General features: G+C 42.6%; 3 protein-coding genes across 3 annotated transcripts; 2 read left to right on the top strand and 1 right to left on the bottom strand.

The window, feature by feature from the left end:
• The first annotated feature begins 9,539 nt into the window (after positions 1-9,539).
• Positions 9,540-13,360, top strand: LOC105927085 (olfactory receptor class A-like protein 4). Its single transcript, XM_012863687.3, has 4 exons — positions 9,540-9,839; positions 10,920-11,183; positions 12,246-12,491; positions 12,605-13,360. Exons 1-4 carry the CDS (start codon positions 9,564-9,566, stop codon positions 12,815-12,817), a joined length of 999 nt encoding a protein of 332 aa, XP_012719141.2. The 5' UTR covers positions 9,540-9,563; the 3' UTR covers positions 12,818-13,360.
• Positions 13,361-14,643: 1,283 nt separating this feature from the next.
• Positions 14,644-15,824, bottom strand: LOC105927084 (olfactory receptor class A-like protein 4). The gene is made up of 2 exons (XM_012863686.3): positions 15,738-15,824; positions 14,644-15,639 (listed from the first exon to the last, which is right to left on the bottom strand). The coding sequence occupies exons 1-2, from the start codon at positions 15,822-15,824 to the stop codon at positions 14,644-14,646; spliced, it is 1,083 nt and encodes a 360-aa protein (XP_012719140.2).
• Positions 15,825-18,404: 2,580 nt separating this feature from the next.
• On the top strand, positions 18,405-19,706 carry fndc10 (fibronectin type III domain containing 10). Its single transcript, XM_012863705.3, has one exon. It carries the CDS (start codon positions 18,711-18,713, stop codon positions 19,587-19,589), a length of 879 nt encoding a protein of 292 aa, XP_012719159.2. The 5' UTR covers positions 18,405-18,710; the 3' UTR covers positions 19,590-19,706.
• Positions 19,707-21,453: the final 1,747 nt, after the last annotated feature.

The following is a 21,453-nucleotide window of genomic DNA, read 5'->3' as shown; positions in this document are numbered from 1 at the left end:
TAAGTGATTATGTCTGTGCAAATTCTCAGTTCTCGGGTCATCGCAACAACAAGCTAACCCGACTCTCAACAGATGGATTTCATTCTGCAGAGCTCCACACATCCATCTGGGATCGCTCCATTGGAGATGTATGTCAGAAAGATGGGCCTTATCAAAAATCCTTGCATAACATTGGATAAACCACTTGTCTGTCATCTTTACTGATGTGCTACAAGCTCTTGCCAAACCCGGTCGGGAGAAGGGCACAAACGTCGTTTTTCATAGTTCTCTGATGTACTTTTGAAGAAATAATGTTCAGTACATTGGACAACACTGATGAAATAGCATCAATGTTACTGCTGGCTTCCACGCTGTGAGCCGCCATTGTTGTCTGAATCCAAACAGTCACTTCTCCGATACGTCACAGCTACAAAAATCCCAACCGGCAATCCTGATTGGCTCGTCCATTTTATGTGGTATTAAAATCCCTCCCAATATCAGCGGGTCCAGATGGATGTGTGGAGACGCGTGGAGCTCGGCATAATAAAATCCGTCTGGCGAGAGTTAGGTTAACAGCAAACAGGCTTAAACCGGAGGCTACTGGACTTTCGTGCAATAAATGAAGCTGTTACCCGATATTCAGCCGGACACAGAGTTACTTTTCTGTAAAAGGTTTATTGTGAGGGATGAATAGTGGAGGGTGAGGCAGACAAGCAGAACCAGACTTGAAACAGATGAGTTATGGCAGATGATGCAGGCACGCAGGGATGAACAGGAAACCAGAGGATGGAAGTAGTGAAAGACCAGAACAGGTGATGTGGACCAGGGGAAAACACCAGAGCGGGCAGAGCAAGCAGCTGGAACTCACAGGGAAACAGGCAGAACTGCAGCAGGCAGACACAGGCTATCTTTATCTGAAGAGTCCAAGTGGCTGAGCACACAGGATCCGGTAGAGACAGGGTACATCACACCAGACCAGAGGAGAAGAAAGGTTCTGGCTGAGGCAGGTATATGTGAAGACAGGTGGACAGAGTTGACTAATTAGTGCAGCAGGTGGATCTGATTAAGAGCAAGGTGTTGGCTGGAAGGACACTGAGCTGATTGGCTAGTGGCTGAGAGGTGAAGGCTGATCCAAGACAAGTTCAAAATAAACAAACAAAAAACCTAAACCATGACACTTTTGTACTGATTTCATTCTAATCATTTACATACGTAAAGGCAATACATATTTGCCATGCAAAGGTATTCACATTCACCGAACACTTTTTGACATACGTTATGGAAATAACACATTTCTGTGTCTTCAATATGTTCGGGGGGGCATAAATCCGAGAAGCAGGCAAGAGGCCCAAGGTATCTCTGGAGGAGTTGCAAAGAACATTTTGACTGGACAAATATGTCCTGGTGAGAAGAGAGCCATTACTGAAAGAAAGCAACAAGAAGTCCCTTTTGCAGTGGAAGTGGAAGATATTGTCCGTATCAGACAAGACCGACCTTTCTTTTCCTGCGTGCAAGATGTTCTGTGCTGCAGAAAACTAACGCTGCACATTATCTTAAGAAAAAAAAAAACACAGTGATGCAGCAGTGCTATGTTATGGGGACACTTATCCTCTGTAGAGACAGGGAAGGTGGTAAAAGTGGATGAGAAGATGGATGGGACCAATGGCATGGCAATACTGCAAAAATAAATAAATAAAAACTGTTAGGAGCTGAAAAAGACTTGGGAGGTTTTACCTTCTTTTAGAACAACCATGATCATGCAACCTTCAGGGAACATATATACATTAAAGTATATTTATATATTTGGATGGCTCATTCAAAGTCCTGACCATAATCAACGGACAATATATGCCAAAAACTGAAAATTAGTATTCAGAGATATTGTTCATTAAATCTTACTAAGCTTGAGGTAGAGGCCTCGTGGTTAGAGCAGAGTGCTTAAGTCATAAAGAGGACACAGGTTCCCAGGTTCAAATCTGTACTACCCCTCCAGGTCCCTGAGCAAGATCCTCAGCCCCAGAATGGTCCTCCGGCACTGCAGAGTGGCAGCCCACTACTCTTTAAGGGATGGGTTAAATGAAGAGGACAACTTTTATTATAATGCATGCAGCAACAACAAATAAAGATGATTGTTATTATTGTTAGATGTGCAGAGCTTGCAGAGCCTTGCTGCTGCAACTATGGAGTCAGGAAATGGGAACTAAGTACATATGTTGGTGAAGATTCTCAGTCATCCAGGTCATCATCAATCTAAAAAAAAAGGTTAAAAAATAAAACCATTGGAATTTTACCCTGAAGCTGAAAACATTTTGAATTGAGAAAGCTTCTTGGATGTGAGGCGAAACGTCTTCAGTTTCAGAATAGAAGTCCAGTTATTAGATTTTTTAACCTTTTTTTTGGATAGTAACCAAGTGCAATTATAAACCACATTTCAATGTGTTTTTGTCTTTTTGCCAGAAATTGTTTTTTTAAAAAAAAAAAAAAGCACTCTTTCTTCCACTTTACAATTATGCACCGTTTTGTGTTTGTCTCTCCCATGAAATCGCAAGAATATATGTTGAGGTTTGTTGTCATGACATGAAAAAATATTTAAAAATGTCACAGGGTGTGAATACTTATGTGGGACACTTAAACGACAATCAGTGTGACTGAGCTGATTAATGTAATTGTTTCCCTCTATATTCAGCGCTAGGATAGTTTAATGCAGGCAAAGTCTCTTTTCTACTCCACCGCTCACATCCAGAATATAAAAGAAACTAAAACCTGGAACAAACATACACCCTGTTTTCAGTGATGGTCTCCTGTTCTTAAATATCCATATTCTGTAGCTAAGAATTTCTTAGAATTGGTTCAAGATAAGTGTTTTTAATTATTGCCAACCCAAAAATGGCTTTTAGATTCAAATTATACAAATGTGACCTTTAGATTTATTTTCTAATTATTGTACAATTTTCTCTAGAAGATACAGTAACTGCACTCTCTTTTATAGTCATATGAAACTAGTCTTAATTATTGGTAATTATCTGTAATTATCTGTAAATGAATCCATAATTGAATTTAACACAAGACTAAGAATAACCCCGTGTTCTGGTCAACACACGAGTTGAATTGGTGTGTGTTTTCTTACACATGTATTGCCATCTAGTGGTGGGATCATGTAGAATCGTGGTAAAGAGTAAGTACGCCCTCTTTTCAAATCCAGACTTTAATCTATAAATATCCGATTTTCGGAAGTTTGAAAAATGATTAAAATATAACTCCAAGTGTACAAAATAACAGATTGCATCATGCTGTTATTTACAACATAAAGAACACATTTAACCCGTTAATCCCTAACTCATGCAAAAGACAGACAGACAGTTATTTAGCCACAGAATGTTTTCAAGCTTTATTTCTGGTAAACATGATTATTTTGCACTTACAGGCTATAATATTCAATTCAATTCAATTTTATTTATATAGCACCAATTCATGAAACATGTCATCTCAAGGCACTTTACAAAGCCAAATTCAATCAGATTATACAGATTGGTCCTATACAAGGGAACCCAGTTAATCATCAAGTCTTGACAAGCAGCATTCACTCCTCCTAAAGAACCGTAGAGCCACAGGGAGAGTCGTCTGCATTGTCCATGGCTTTGCAACAATCCCTCATACTGAGCAAGCATGAAGCGACAGCGGAAAGATAATAGTCAATCAGACCAATACAAGATAACTCATATGGAAATATGAGCTTAATGAAAAGTACTGTATATTTAATATCTGCTGAAAAGTAGTTATTTTCAAAAGACTATTTTAGTTTGACAAGCAAGCTTCAGAAAAACACAAATTCAAATTTATCATAAAATATTTGTCATTGCAACATGACAAATTCCTATGAAATATGTCCTCTGCAGTCACTTAGGGAGCAGCGGGCGGCCTCTGTGTGGCGCCCAGGTAGCATTCAGGGGCTCAGGGTCTTGCTCAGGGATCCAGGGTTGCAGTCTGTGGGATTCGAACCTGAGAAATTGTGGCCTCACTAGAAGGCAAACGCCCTGCTCTAACCCCCTAGACCATGACTTTTTAATGGGCTGTACTCTCTTTTTAGTTCGACCGTCCTTTACAGGCAGTTCTCAGTAACGTTTGTCTTTGCATTGCTCAGACACATAACACATTAAGATTAAACGAAAAACATGAAAAAGATGCCATCGTCAAGTCTTTTTGTAATTATGTTTCTTTTCTAATACTTCTGATGCCGAGTGTGAATTCTAGCTGGGCCACCTTCCCTGAAGTGAGACCTTTGGGACATCAAGTACAGGCTGTATCTATTTTGGGAAAAAGGTTCAATAACTGCTCTAAATATGCCTATTAGCCCTTTTTAGTGCTGAATTTGGGCATTTTGTATTGTTTTTGTTTTTACTGGTACTGAATTCGAACATTACTAAGGTTAAAAATATGATGTCTCATTGCTGCAAGCGCATGCACACACGGAAACACAATGGTCCGCGCTTCCTTCAGCGTGACGGTGCAAGGTGTAAAATTGCAAAGCAGGCACGTTTTGCTCAGGGGAGTTCATTAATCTCAGGTGTTTCATTAACAAACACCTTTATCTCCCTGAGGATGAAAGGATTTGGATGTTTTATGGCTTTCTGCGGCCCATACGGAGGTAAAAATAATTGTTTTGTCTCTTGAAGTCAATTTTCTGCTGTAATGTCACTGTGAGGATCTTCCTCAGGTTGTGCTGCAGCAGAGAGATGAACAGGTGTCACAAGAGAGAGAAAAACCCCAAGCTGACTAGTTCCCTGCTTCTTAATATATTTGCAGCATTCTTGGAAAGGGTGAGCCGATATATGCTTTGTCAGTTCACGGTTCCGTTTACATGAAGGTGGAGCTTTGTTTGGGGCCAGGTGGTAACAGAGGTTCAAACATTCACAATTTTGACAAAGTGACTGAAGACATGGAGCAAGAGACAACCACTAAAAATGTGGGGATGGGACTTCACACACATTTGTCCCCGGTACAGAGCATCTTTCACATCATTCTGGTGACTCTGGGGATCGTTGGTAATGCCATTGTGTTTACAGTCATTGGGAAGAGTGTGTTGGCGAGCCACGGCAGGGGACACGGCTCGGACATCATCATTGTTAATTTAGCTGTGTCCAACCTCATGGTGTCATTTGTGAGGAGCGGGCCGCTTATCATTTCGGACCTGGGATACAAGGTAGGAACTGCTTAATGCTTATATGGTGTCCTGTGGGACCTGTTTTGTGCTTTATTTATTAAGGAAGAACTTATAGAGGTGATTTTTTTTTTTATTACTTCCACCATGTATGTTGTTTATATTGATGTAGTTGTAGTGACGTAAACATTTGTTCTGTATCTTAGTGTAAAATTGTTTGCTTGAGTTGAATTTCAAGCAATACAATGCAGAGGGTCCACCAGACCCATGCACACTCACTGACTTATCAAAATATGAGCACCACATACAGGTTAAATGAACATCCGACATATTTCTATAAAAATAACCTAAAAAGAAAAGTATCATAAGCAAAACAGTTTTACATGTTGAACATTTTGCACATACAGGTGATGTTAGAGTATCAGGTCCACTCACAGTTTGTATAAATGTTAAGTTATTTTTGGCACATCAACAATTTTTAGAAGCAAAAGTTTAATTTCATTGGGAATTTTCTCTGATCCAAATAAGGTAGAAAGTTATACATACAAGCTCAGATAAATACATTCAGTGCTCTTTATATTGAGTTAAACATTCTTTAACAAGTTACACCAGAACCAACCCTATCAACAAGCTTCTGCCGTAAATCTGGATGGATGTTGGTCCAATTTTTAACCACTTCAGTAATGGTGATGGATTTGCATTCAAATTTAAATTCAAATTGCATTCCAAGTCCTCAGAGTCCCCCTCCTCCACAGAAGACAAGGTGATTGCATTGAGAAAAGCTCCACCACCTGAAGATATCCTCATCCTGGGTCCACAGTCTCCACCTACCACACAATTGGAATGCTTCCTGTTTCCTCTCGCTTTCTCAAATGGTTTTCCAGAACTTCCTTTAGACCAACTGGACGTCCAGCTCCGTGGACTCGTATTCCCAAAACTTTTGTTTCTGTGTTAATGCAAATATTATTCAGGCTTAACTCTATTTCTAGAAATTACCACAAACCCTTCCAACCCCTGGCTCGACTAAACGCCACGTCCTGAGCCAAAAATGGGAGTTGATCCCACTTTTGTCAACCAGTTGCTGTTGTTTTTTTTTTTTTTCAGATTAAATTACATTATTAATTGAATCTTGCTCTAAAATTCCCATTGATACAGTGATAGATTTATTTAACATGCCATTTACCAGCGATGTCAATAAATGTGGAACCCGTTGTACATCAGCAATTGAGACACACGATCTTGGATTCTTCAAGTTGTATCTTTTTGGGGAAAAGATTCAATGACTGTTCTAAATATGTCTATCATCCTATTGCTGATAACATTATCAAGTATTGTTGTATTGGTTTTGCTTTTACTCGTACTGAATTCGGACATAAAATAAGGTTAAAAATATGATGTCTCATTGCTGCAAGTGCGTGCACACATGCAAACACAATGGTCCGTGCTTCCTTCAGGGTGATGGTGCACGGAATAAAATTGCAAAGCAGGCACGTTTTGCTCAGGAGGGTTGATTAATCTCTGGTGTTTCATTAACAAACACCTTTATCTCCCTGAGGATGAAAGGATTTTTATGTTTTATGGCTTTTCGCAGCCCATACGGAGGTTAAAAAAATTTTGGTTTGTGCCTAGCAGTAAATTTTCTGCTGTAATGTCACTGGAAGGATCTTCCTGCGGTTGTGCTGCAGCAATAAGATGAACATGTATCACAAGAGAGAGAAAAACCCCAAGCTGACTGATTCCCTGGTGCCTAACATATTTGCAGTATTCTTGGAAAGGTGAGGCGTGCGTGTCTTGTCAGTTGATGTTCACAATGAAGGTGGAGCTTTGTTTGGGGCCAGATGGTGACGGAGGTTCAAACATTCACAGTTTTGACAGTGACTGAAGATATGGAGCCAGAGACAACCACTAAATATGTGGGGATGGGACTTCGCACACCTTTATCACCTGTGCAGAGTGCATTTTATATCATTGTCGTGACTCTGGGGATCGTTGGTAATGCCATTGTGTTTACAGTCATTGGGAAGAGTGTGATGGCGAGCCACGGCAGGGGACACGGCTCGGACATCATCATTGTTAATTTAGCTGTGTCCAACCTCATGGTGTCATTTGTGAGGAACGGGCCGCTTATCATTTCGGACCTGGGATACAAGGTAGGAACTGCTTAAAAAAAACTTTTGGTATACAGCTAAAAACAACTAAAACGTATTCATGAGAATCCAGAGGGTCCACCAGATCCACGAACACTGGATGACTTACCAAAGTATGACCACCACAACACAGGTTAAATGAACATCCAATATATTTCTATAAAATAAAAAGTAAGGTATCAGCAAACAGTTTTATTTGTTGAGCTAGTTCTCATTTTGCACATACAGTACAGGTGATGTTAGAGATTCAGGTCCACTCACAGTTTGTATAAATATAAATTATTTTTGGCAACAATTTTTAAAAACAATAATTGGATACAAAAAATTTTAATTTCATTGGGAATTATCTCTAATACAAATAAGGTAAAATATATATATATATTTATAATTATACGTATTTATTTGAGGAAGCTCAAATAAATATATTGAATGCTCTTTATATTGAATTAAATTTTCCATAACAAGTTGCACCAGAACCAACCCTATCAACAAGCTTCTGGCGTATTAGTGGATGGGAATTGGTCCAATTTTATTATCTCATCTGGTAGAGTTCATGTAAATTAGAAGAAAACTTTTGTTGTTTTTAAATGTGCAATACATAAAAAATAGAAATTGAGTTTTGTTGATTCAAAAGCCAGTGTTTAGTTTTTAGAGATCATTTTGAGCCTTGACACTTTTGTATTAAAGGAACCCAAAATCAACCAGGTTAAAGCCAATCAGAAAGCTGCTGAAACAGCAATGTTACTTTTTTAAAGACCAGAGAGTTTTACATTGCTCTGGATTGAAACAAAGCTGATCAAGTCCAAGCTTGACTTTGTGTCAACAACGTGGACACAACCTCTGCTTTGTTTCTACATGTGTACCTCGAGGTACACGGTCGTAAGCCTTTTTCAGAACCACAGAACACATTCGGACCAGACAACTGAACTACTACAACCCCCTCAGCTACTCCTCAAGAGTAAAGATCTTTTGAAGCGTGATCCCTTGATAGCTTGAATACAATCTCAGTTCCCGTCCTTAGAGATTTGGACCACCATCCCGATCTGCCACTCCACAGGTGCCTTCCCAGTCCTCCATGTGCCTGGATGAGATGTGTCAACCAATTGTGCCTTTAGCACCTCACAGCAAATCTCTCTGTACTGGCACCCAGCTTTTTAACCACCTCAGTCATGGAGATGGATCTGCATTCCCCCCAAGTCCTCAGAGTCCCCCTCCTCCACAGAAGACAAGGTGATTGGATTGAGAAGAGCTCCACCACCTGAAGATATCCTCATCCTGGGTCCACAGTCTCCACCCACAACCCCACCCACCACAACAGAGACAACCTGGGATGTTTCCTGTTTCCTCTCTCTCTCTCTTGAATGGTTTTCCAGAACTTCCTTTAGACAAACTGGACGTCCCTCTCCCTGGACTGCTTAGCAATTCAAAACTTTTGTTTATTTGTGGCAAAACAAATGTTGCAGCAAATGTTTTTCAGGCTTAACTTTATTTCTAAAAATTACCTCAAGACTCCCCCACCAGTAACCTTGGTCAAACGCGACTTCCTGATCAGAACGGGTCATTGTGCATGGTGACAAGATAAACCTGGGATCCTTTCAAGCCTTTTTTTAAAACAATCTATAAATATCGATAAGGTTAGGTGAGTTTTATTGTAGCCTTTACTTGTCTTGGAAGGATGAACAGAGACCTTCATTAGTTAACTGGCATGTTCTATGGTCTTTCCCATGTTGAAGAAATTTTTTTTTTTTCATGACCCGGGATTAATAAAAAATAGTTTGCACACTCCGACCACAATAAGTTCAAGTATTAGAACGATTCAGTTATAAACTTGGTTGATTATTTCTGAAACTAAAATCCAACGAATGGTAGAATATCCACTGCACGGGCATGCATGCACCAACAAAAGGGTCCTCACTTCCTTCAGAATCCAGGCGCAGGGAGTAATAAAGTTGCAAGGAAAGCACATTTTGCACTGGGAAGTTGATTAATCTCTTGTGTTTCATTAACACACACCTTAATCTCCCTAAGGTTGAGAACTTTGCAATGCTTTGTGGCTTCCTATGTCCCATATGGCGGTTAAGGCATCAGTAGGTGGAACCAGGAAGTCAATTTTTTGCTATGATGTCACTGGAAGGATCTTCTTGAGTTTGTACATATTTGCGGTATTCTCGGAAGGCAGAGCCAATTTGTACTTTGTCAGTAGACGTTCACAACGAAGCTGGAGTTTTACTTTGGAGTGAGACGGTAACATGGGTTCCAACATTTCAAATTTTGACACAATGACTGAAGATATGGAGCAAGAGACGACCACCAAACTTGTGGGGATGGGACTTCGGACCCCTGTGTCCCCTGCACAGAGCGCCTTTTACATCATTTTAGTGGCTCTGGGAATTGTAGGTAACGCTATTGTGATAGGAGTCATTGGGAAGAGCGTGATGGTGGACCACGGCGGGGGACATAACTCGGACATCATTATCATTAATTTGGCTGTGTCTAACTTCATGGTGTCAGTTGTGAGGAACGTGCTGCTTATCGTTTCGGACCTGGGTATTCAGGTAGGAATTTAAATATACATCCATAATATCGCAAAAAAAAAAGAGAAAGTAAGGTATGCATAATAACCAAGCCATAAAAGATGAGTACTTGTTGAACCAACTCTTCTTTTGTGTATCAAATTGAGGTCAGAAGTCCACTCAATGTTGTTAAAAAGGCAGTTATTTTTGGTCTATAAATAGCTTATTTGAACCACTCTTTTTCCAGGGTTGACTGATTATAGAGCAAAGAAACATCAACAAATGATAAGCAACATTATAGGATATATAAGTTTCATTTTACTTGGAATTTCTTCTATCTATATAAGGTCAAAATAATAAACACAGGATCAAAGAAATACCAAAAAAAAATCAAGTGCCAGGGGAAAAAATTGTGAAATAAGAGACTACAAATAAAAAAACTCAATATCATTCCAAAAATCTGTATCCCGTATTATCACTTCCTCCATCATAATCCACCCTGATTACAAATTGCCGCTCCCCCATATGGATTTACCTTTTTATGACAAGAAAAATATTTCCCGAATTTCCCCATTGTGGGACAATAAAGGAATTCTTTCTATCATGATCATTTTCAATCATTTTCTTTTATTCCTTTTTCCTACTAAAAAACTACTCAATTATGATTGCGATTGCTAATTGCTTTTTTTTTCTTATAAACAAAATGTTTGTTTTATCCCATATTCATTTATGAATTTGTTACATTTTGATGTCTGCAAGTCATTACAGAAATGGCCGGTGATAGTTTCCAGTTCCCTGTAGCTATAATTGATGTCTAGTTGTTTCCATGAAATTGCACTGAATGTTGTTTGTTTTTAATTTTATTGTTAAGATTTCCTCAACATTCTTTCCACTGAGCACAGGCCTGCAGAAACGTCAATAATACAGTGAACCTACACAGGATTTCTGTGTGAACAGTTTAGTTTAAATGAACACGCAAATTACAATCCTCCCTTCTTTACAGCCTTGGACGTGGGCTGTTGTGTTGAATCTTGAAAATTAGAGCCATTTAAAGCAGAAGGACAGGATTTTAATTTGTTGAGTGTCTAAAACTCACCCAATGAAACAAAATCTATTTTTCAGATGTACTCATCCAAAGGGTGGTGTCAGTTCCTGATGGGAGTCTGGGTCTGGTTGCGGTCGGTCAACGTGTGGTCAACGTTCTTCCTCAGTGCTTTCCACCTGCACACTCTGAAACGCGTGGCCCCGACAATTGGAAACATTCAGGGGCCGTGGAGCACCTACAGGACCCTGCTGCTGAGCCTGGGAGTTATCTGGATTTTAAACCTTCTTTACTCCATTCCTGCCCATATTTTTTCCACTAGTGGCAATGAAAACACCACAGAGGTGAGACTAACATGGAGTTTGCATGTTCTCCCTGTGCATGCGTGGCTGCTCCCCTGGTACTCCAGCTTCCTCCCACAGTTCAAAGACATGACTTTTAGGATAATTGATATCTCTAAATTGCCCTTAAGTGTGAGCGTGTGTGTAATTGTTGCTCGTCCTGTATCCGTCTGTATTACCCTGTAATAGACTAGAATCCTGTCCAGGGTTCACCCCGCCTCTCCCCCCTGGAGAAAGGCACCACCCCACATGCCTGCACAGTTACATGACCATAGGTAGACAATCTGTGGATGTCTGGGTGAGTGAATGGTTTTCATTTCCGTAATTTCCGTAAAACAAGGCGAAGGAAGTTTCATTCAAACTCATTCACAGGATTTATCCTGTCAAAGACTAGCTAAAAAAGTTCAAATCTGATATTATTGTGAACTGCACTTTTTGTGATCTTCTTCCAGAATCTGTTGCACATTTGTTCTGGTTGCGTCCATACTCTAAGACTTTCTGGCAACACCTTTGTAACTATGTGGATTCAAATATTGTAAAAGATTTTCAGCTTCGATGGGAAAACATTCTATTTGGTTTTCAGCTGCAAAGTAAAATGTCTCCCAAAACTTTACTTATCGATCTCTTAATTATCTTAGCCAAATTTCACTTGCATTAATTTAAATGTCTAAAGAAAAAGCTAGACTTTAATATTTATTTAATTGAACTTAAGCAATATTTTTATACTATTCGACCCGCCACTCACCAAAAGGCAAAATAAAACATATCACTCTGTACCCAACTTAGAATAATTCTGGACATCTTAATGTTGAAGAAGATAGATAGATAGATAGATAGATAGATAGATAGATAGATAGATAGATAGATAGATAGATAGATAGATAGATAGATAGATAGATAGATAGATAGATAGATAGATAGATAGATAGATATATATATATATATATATATATATATATATATATATAGGGTGAGAGAGAGAGAGAGAGAGAGATACTGTAATAAAAACATATAATACAAAATTTCCGTAATTTCCATTCCTTTGTTCTTCGCCTCTATTCTCAGACTCTGATGTTGGTGAGCAGCACAACGCGCCCCCTGCTGGGCTGTGTGTGGAACTTCCCATCAAACTACTCCGGCCTGGCCTATGCCACCACGTCCATGGCGATCCATGAAATATTTCCAATTATCTTGATGGCGGTCACCAACATGACCTCACTCTACACACTCTACACCCACGGCCGGTCGCGGAGCTCTGTTCAAGACGCCCCTGTTATCAAGCGTGTGCCGGCAGAGAGGCGGGCTGCCAAGGTTAGACAACTCTGAAGAGATGTACACGAAAGAGTCTGGCACAGAAAATATCCACACTTCATTCAAAATGTTTTCTTGGTTCTTCCGTAAATGAAATTCTTCGCCTTTTGCAGGTGATTCTCGCTCTTGTCATGCTCTTCATCGTATCCTGGGGAACCAGCATCATCTCCGTCAACTACTTCAACTACAACCGGGGCTCCTCGGCCGAGTATCTTCTGGTCATCGCTCGCTTTGCAAACATCATCTTCATCGCCATGTCGCCTGTTGTTCTGGCGTTCGGCCACCGTCGCCTTCGTTCCTGCATGAAGTCTTCTGTCTCTGACTGAAAGTTTCTGGGTGAAGATCAGTGCTTTGTGCTTTAGCTAAAAAAAAGCAGACGCAGTCATGGACCCTTAGCATATCCTCCATCAACTCGTAGGTGTTTATTAGAGTGGTGCCTCACTAAAGTATTCATACCACTTCAATTTTCACAAAGTCCGTCATGTTTTTGTCACTTTTTTTAAAGATAAAGATCTGAACAGTGTGTGCTTTGTCCCCTCTTTACTCATAAATACAATACAATGCAACCAATTGTCTTCAGAAGTCACTTAAATAATAAATAAAGTCCACCAGTGTGCCATTTAACCTCAATATAAATGAGCAGAGAGGGTTAATAAGAGATGCAGGCCAAGGGCAGAGACCCACGGCACAGAGAGAAGACGATCTGTCGATCTGTTGACAGGTGAGACATTTGTTGCACCGATAAAATCTGACCTTCATGGAAGAGTGGCTAAAAGGATAATGACTGTTGAAAGAGAGTCATGAAAAGTCACGTTTAAGGTTTGTCACACAGGACAGAGGAACTGTGTGGATGAAGATGCTCTGTTCAGATGAGACCTACATGCCATATGTTTTGTGAGAGGACAACTGTGGCTTGATGGGTTGAGTAGTTGTCTGGCAATCAGAAGGTTGTGGGTTTGATTCCAGCTTCCCCTTGCCACATGTTGATGTGCCCCTGGGCAAGGCACTTAACCCCAAATTGCCTACTGAGTTGCGTCTCGGTGTATGGGGAGTGTTGGCCGAGTGGTTAGAGCAGCGCACTTGCACTCAGAGAAGGATGCAAGTACCCGGTTCGATCCCCACAGCCTGCACTCTGGGTCCCTGAGCAAGACCCTTAACCCCAGAACGCTCCCTGGGTGCCGCACATGGCAGCCTACTGCTCCCCTAGAGTTAAAAGCAGAGAAAAAATTCTGTTGTAATGTATGTTTCGATGACAATAAAGATGATATTACTATTATTGTGTGACGCAAAACTAACTCTGCCCAACATCCTAAACTCCCCATCGCCATGGGGAAGCGAGGTGGGGGAAGACTACAGTTCAATCCAGCGAAAGACGGTTCTGCGAGGTATTTACTCAGTGGGTTAAAAAGCACATGAATACCAATATAAGGCACTCCATGGGTTTGACTCGCGGAAATAAGCGGATCTTTAAAGAATTACCATTTAATTTTAACTCATTTTGTGGCTGGGCTGATTACAAAGGAGTCACAAATATCTTACAAAATAGATAAATGAACAAGTAAAAAAAATACTGTTCCTGCTCAACAACACACTTTAAATAAAGCACAGATGAAAGCAAAGCGTCTCGAACGTCTTTTTAGTCATTTCATTTACTATTCATTCTGTAGGTTTTATAGGTTATTTAAAGAGAGCCAGCTAGGTTTGAACTGCTGGAAAAGTGCAGTTTAATAAATTAACAGCAGCTTCCTTTTGCTGGCCAACCCCGTGCTGACCCACACACACCAGACAAACAGCAGAGAAACATCACACACACCTAACAGTACCCATTATGAGAAAAGCAATAACTTTTTAACATGCAATTTGTCTGAATTCATTTTTTTTTTTAACACTCTGACATTGAGGTTGTACGCAGCAGGTGATTACTCGGCGTACAAAACTATGAGAAGCCGACTTCTCAGTGACTGGGTGTGCAGCACAGCAACAGAAAACGTGAAATGAACAGCTTTTTATTGTTGGGATTGCTCATGTTGTTCCGTATTTTGTGCATCCACGGGACGAACAATGAGTTGCAGTATATGAGTGAAATAAAACTCAAAGGATAAAAAAAAAACAGTGCGTGATTCTTTTCAGTTAAAGAAATATTTTACCTTCATTATCTCTGCGATTTAACCTTGGCTTTCACCTTTATGACCTGAATCTCCCTTTGAGCTACGAAGCAGGTTTGTTTTCCTTTGGTCGTGGGTGATGCGCTCACACTTCGGCTCTCCGGACCGCGAGGAGCGTCGGTCCACATCAGAATCATGCTCTTGATCTTCCTCCTCAGCTTCCCGTGTCCCAGAGCCACCACGAGGGGACTGAACCCCACAAAGAGCGAAGCAGAGAAGTGGGCCACAGTCAGCAGCCCCTCTGCATGATGTCCCCTGTCGTGGTTGTAGTACGTCACCGCGGCCACCTGCAGAACCCAGCACACCACGAAGAGCGACACCAGCGACATGATCACATGGGCGGCCTTGCGCTCAGTGGACACGTGCTTGTCCAGCTCCCCGTGGCTTCCCGAGTCGGTGACGGCCCGGATGTGCTTGGCCAGAGAGTGAAGGGTTGCCAGGTTGGTGCAGACCATCAGAACCAACGGCAGCACCTCGTTGAGCGCGAGGGAGGCGGAGGCGAAGGCCGAGCCCTGCTGGCTGCTGGGGAACTCCCAGACGCAGCCCAGCAGAGGCCGCGTGGTGCAGCTTATCACCATCAGCTCCACGGTGGCGTTGCTTTCAACATGGGTGGTGTACAGCAGCGCCGGGACAGAGAAGGCTAGGTTAGCCCCCCACACCAGTGCCAGGACCACCCACACCCGCCGCCTCTCCCTCTGCAGCGTCAGAGGCCCGAGGCTCACGTGGTGTCGCCTCAGGGTGGCGCAGTGGAAGAAGCTGAGGGTCAGCGTCACCCAGCAGCCCACGGCGCGCCACCACACCCACAGCAGCATGAAGAGCCTGCACCAGCCCGCAGACAGGGACACGTCCAGGCCCAGGTCCGACACGAATATGGGCACCGTGCGGAAAAGGGAGGTGAGCAGGTTGGCCAGAGATAGGTGGACTAAGATGGTGTCGGAGGGAGGGAGTCTCCGAGACGGGCTCTCCAAAGCGGATTGAAACACCTGAGTGGAGAAACAGAGCAGGCTGCAGGTCACTACCACAAAAACCTCCCACTCATGTGGTAAAAAAGAAAAATTAAACGACTGCGTTGTTGTCTCACCACATGGATGACCAAGATGTTTCCCAAAATCCCAGAAAAAACCAAGAGCCCAAACAAAATAGCGTCTACGGTGAGAATCTCTGACATGGCGTCATCCTCTGCACGGCGCCGTGCGTTGGCGCTCCGTTGTTGACGGGCCTGAACCAGAGGGACGGCCGGGAAGCTTCACAGCAGGTACAGACTGTCGGCGTGTTTTATACGTGTTCATACAGACAAATGATTAAATTCATCGCACATGAGCAAATCTGTGCTGACCACGCTCACAGTCGGTTTAATCCGACACCTCAGCATGTTCCATGTTTTCATCCTGGGTCACAGACCAACTCTCTGGACCTGCTGAATAACTGCCAAGTCAGCGCTTTCCATCACGTCTATTACCTCTGTACGGAGTCATTTTCCTATATTTATCTTAAACGTTTATCCATTTATTCAGCTTAAGGGTAAAGACAGAGGCAACCAGATAGTTATGCACACAATGCTCCTTACAACACAGATTAAAAAAAAGAGAACAAACGACGCAGCACTTTTTCATATTTTAATCAAACCTTTATTCTTTCCCTGGGTACTAATTATTTACTGAGCCTCCGGTGGGACAAGGTGGTGACATGGTGGAACAATCCTAACTAAGCACTACACAGCAAAGAGCGTTGAAGTGTCACACCACAATATAAATTTTCCCATTGGTGGTGATCATTAATGAGCAATAGATTTCTTCTCTTTCGAAGGCATGTTGTGACAAAAGTATTAAAAGTTTCATGTGATCTGCCACTTTATTCAAATGTATAACCCATCATTTCCTCAATTACCTGAGGATTCAAAACTGGATGTTATACTAAAAGACCCCCATAGCTTTAAAGAGCCAAATCTCTAATTTATATAACTCAATTACGTCATTTAGTAGCTTATCAACAGATAACATCAAGACAAAATGGGAGGAAGAATTAGGGACAGTCATTTCAGAAGAGATGTGGGTTAGAGCTCTTAACCTTGTGGATGGGACTACTTCTTGTACGTCTCAACCTGATTCAGTTTAAAATTCTCCATCGTACTCACTATAGTAAAGTCAGACTTGCCAAAATATACCCTGAAATAGATGGAACGTGTGATCACTGTAGAGCCACCAACGCAGACTTAGCTCATATGTTCTGGTCGTGCTCTAAGCTGGAAGAGTTTTGGAAATCAACATTTAGGAATTTGAACGTTGCGTTTGGCCTATATCTAAAACCTAGTCCTTTAATGGCCATTTTTGGGGTTGATGCAGGGATTTCTAGCAAGGCAAATGTTATTGCTTTTGCAACTCTGATCGCTCGAAGGAGAATACTTTTAGAATGGAAATCCCAATTTCCACCTAAGGCATCAATGTGGCTTTCCGATATTATGATGTTCCTAAAAATTGAAAAAGTGAAATACTTTCTGAAAGGATCGACCAAAAATGTTATATAGTATGGGGCCCTTTATTGGGTTATTTTGATAAACTTGTAACGCTCCCTTCTCACTAGTAAACAAGTCCGAATGTAGAGTGTTTCCATTTTGGGATAGTAACCTCCCCCCCCCCCCCCTTTTATTTTTATATATTTATTCCTCCCAAATACATTTTTTTTCTCTTTGCCGGCACAGGGATAGTTGGGGTTGGATGGGGTTTATAAAAATATAAAAATGTTGAATTGCTGTGTGGTTCTTGTTATATTGTACACGGTCAAAGGAAATTGTAATAACTGCTTAACACTACAATCTGAATGGCATTGTACATCTGTTTTAGCAACAATAAAAATATGATAAAAAAAAAAAGTTTCATACCAGGGACAAACTTCATAATATTTTATTTTGTGTTCATGTTATTTGCTTGCGACCAGCCATACGCATACAGCAGGTGTGTGTAAGAAGGCACTCTTCTTTCTGACCTATACTTGCACACATGAACACAGGATGACCACAATGAAACATGGTGGAGGTGGCATCATGCTCTGGGAAGCTTTTCTCCAGCAGTGACACAGGGTAGCTGGTCAGAGGTGATGGTGGGAAGATGGACAGAGCTAAATACAGGGCAAGACTGGGGTGGAAAAAAATGTTAAAGGACAGGCAGGGGCCAGAGGTTCAGGGAACCTGAACAATCATATGTAGGACGGTTCAGTTAAAGTCCAGTCCAAAACGTGTCCGGATTTTGTGCCGTGCACCTCAAAATCGACGCTTGTAGATGTTCTCCAAAATGAACGAGCATAAATGTGAGAGCGGAAAGACCTGCAGCTGAATACGCAGCAAAAGATGGCTGAACCAGGGAGGGGGGCTGAAAAGGAAAGTCGCAAAAATTCTGTAAATAAATAAAAATAAAAAATCTGCCTTTGATTTATACATACTTATCCCCTGTTGGCATTCTTGATTTAACCTACATGGTATCGCAAGCAAGACAATATTAAAAAGATGCATATTTTCTTCTTAAAGTTACTATTAATCTCAGATTAACGTGCTCAGCCCTGTGCAGGAGGACAAACCTCCACCCAGCTGCGTGTTCAGGACTCTGCTCCCCTCTGGCCCACAGTGACCCACACCTGGAGCACTGAGTGGGATGATGACTCACTATCAACCTGCTGATGATGACTACAAATATATATATTTTTTTTTTATTCCCGCGCACGCGCCCACGCTCTCCGGCGAGCTGCCGCGCGCGCTCCTTCACGTGAACTCCCTCTCTCACAGCGGGGCACCAAAGCCGTTTACGTCAGGGCCAGACAGGAAGGAGAAAGCGGCTCCTCTACCCTGCAGGAACACGCTCTGCACACCCGAGGTCACTCTGATCCGTGGTCCAGTTATTATTCGCGCCGTGCCGGTTCGCAGGCACCATGACCAAACGCTATCTCTGAGAGGAGGAGGAGGGAGAGGAGCTGATCTCCATGGCAGACATCAGCCCGTGCGGTTGCGCCGTCGCCCGTGCAGCGGCCCACTGTGAGCGAAAATAATTCAACGAGAGGACGGGAGATGACAAGCCGCCGCCGAGCATCGCTGCTCGGCCTGTCGGCGCTCCTGCTGCTCGTCACCTCCAGACACCAAGCGGGCTCCGCGGCAGCGCCAGAGGCGCGCGGCGCGGAGTCAGATAACCGGAGTCGGGACAGCAGGCCATCAGCTCAGCTCAAGGAGGTAACAGGCCATGTGAGCAGCAGACGCACTAACACCTCCGAGAAGCTGGGACTGAAGCCACGCGAAGAGGCGTCACCCATCTGCGCCTACAGGGTGGTGGAGTCGGGCATTTGGGGGCCGCTGTGTTTTCGACGCGCGCTGCTCGGGTACAGGTGCACCAAGGAGGACTGCAGGACGCAGGTGACGTCGGGCAACCTGGTGGCAAACCTGCTCCTCAACGGCAGCGTGCTGTTACAGTGGACCCACCAGGGGGGCAACGAGACTAACGGGGGCCTTCCCGAGCAGCCGCGCGCCTCTGGGGCAGGAACGTCTCCGCCGCCGCCGCCGGTTTTCGGGGAGCGGCGCCACCAGCGCGCAGGCTTCGAGCTGAGCTGCTGGTGGAACGGCAGCTACACCCAGTTCGAGTGCGCCGGCGTGCAGCTGGCGTCGGGCTGCCGGGACTACATGCTGCCCGAGCTGCACGAGAACATCCCGTACCGGATCTGCCTGCGGCCCCTGGCCCGGTCCGGCCCGGATCGGAAAGCGGAGCAGCGGGACTGCGTGGAGTTCACGCTGCCGCCGTCGGGCATGCAGGACATTGTGATCGCCATGACGGCGGTAGGGGGCGCTATCTGCGTGATGCTGGTGATCATTTGTCTGCTGGTGGCCTACATCACGGAAAACATCATGACCCCCGCTACGCAACACTCCTACTCCTACCGCACTCATTCGCGTCACTGATGGACTAATTACGCAGCAACATGTCCCGCAGTCATTGTCACAGAGATAGTTATTTTCCAGTATTGAGCACAGGTGCTTCTCAATAAATTAGAAAAACTACTTCGTTTCAGCAATTCAATAAAAAATTATTGAAACCAATGTTGGTGATCATGGCGTAGAGCTATAAAAACAACTCAGGTTTGTCAGAAAAAGAGAAAATTACACGAGGTCTCTGACTCGATCGTTGGAGACGAGCCTCGCGAGTTTGTTGCTAAACAGCCACGCTGTTCAGTGAGTGGTGTATCCGAGAATATCAATGGAAAGTTTGGTAGAAGGAAAAACTGGAGGAAAAAAAAGGTGCACAAACAACAGTAATCACTTCGGACTTCAGAGGATTGTGAAACTCGGCCCATGCAAGAGTTTGGGGAAGATTGGCAATCACATTGATACTGAGTGATTCATGCAGAAGAAGTCCTGACCAATTATTGATTGCATGCGCAGCACATGGGTATACTTTTTAGTAAGTCGAGATTTTGTTATTAAAAATCCCCAGTTTTTGTAATATGTAACGTTTAAACTTTGAAATTCAAATTTGGATTTTCATTTGCTGTAAGCCGTCATCGTTAAAGTAAACAGAGCTAAATACTTTTGACCCACCATGTGTAATGAATCTACATATGAGTTTGAATTACTGAAATGACTAAATATCAATAATGATCTAATGTATTAAGATGCACCTGTATGTTCATCCTTGTATGACCGAATCAAAGCACAATCTGCTGTGGCTCTGCGAATAACATGCCTTTTAAACCTCTGCCATGGTGCACTGAACCAAAATTACTGACAAACTGTGTTTAGTACACTACATTGTTGTGTTATGTTGTTGAGATCGTCTCTGGTCTGCCGCCAGGCAGAGTTTCTACAGCAATACAAAAAGCCTCAATAAATGGCTTAGGGTACAAAACAAAAGTGTTTTAGTAAATCTGAGATTTTCAGTGTTGGGAAAGAACAAAACATTACTTATATAAGTTGGATTTCCTCAGTCATCTCTGGTCTTTTGCTTGTAGGTCTGCATACAGTGTTTGTACAATCTGTGAAGGGCAATAGAAAACTGTGTACAATTTCTGAATAATGTGCCAAACGTTTTTTTTTTAGCTAGAATACCTTTTGTGTCCTGCTGACTGCAAATAAAGAACCGTGGGGTCCTTTTTCACATCGTACAGCTGTCTTTATTGTTCCCTTTGTGTGTTTGGGTGTATGCATGTGATAACGCTTTGTGCTATCCAGGTCATATCTGTTAAAGAACTAAAAATATCTGCGCACAAGGGCCTGCAAGCTGTGGGATGTGAGCCAGTACCTGCAAGAGAGAGCAACTCGAGAGCTGGAACTGGAATTTACTCTGTAGTTTCTGGAAACTTCTATACTGCTGCCAGCAGACAACCTTTAATGTCTTTCGTGTTGCAGGTGCAACCCCTACCAATCTACCAATCAGGTTTGATATTGGGACCAAATAACGGTATAAAAATTCATTGTTCAGCATCATTTTGCTGCTAGAATTGCCTTGACCTATATCCTTCATAGACTCTAGCCCTGGAGGTATACTGTGGTATCTGGCACCAAAATGTTAGCGGTTGAATCTTTACGTCCTGGAAGTTAGAACCTGTATTCTAGATTGCTCTTATTATTCCAGTTCATCCCGCATGTGTTCAATATAAAAAAGATAGGAGGAATTTGGATACAAAATTACTTCCCTAAACTCCTGCTTGTGCTCCTCAAACCATTCCTGAACCAATCTGGCTTTGTGGCAGACACAAATATCTGGCTGAAAGAGACCACAACCATCAGGAAATACTATCTTCATGAATCAGTAACATATGAGTCACAG

The sequence above is a fragment of the Fundulus heteroclitus genome, chromosome 20 (assembly GCF_011125445.2).
Source record: "Fundulus heteroclitus isolate FHET01 chromosome 20, MU-UCD_Fhet_4.1, whole genome shotgun sequence".
Classification (NCBI taxonomy): domain Eukaryota; kingdom Metazoa; phylum Chordata; class Actinopteri; order Cyprinodontiformes; family Fundulidae; genus Fundulus; species Fundulus heteroclitus.
This window is presented reverse-complemented; position numbering and strand designations above follow the sequence as displayed.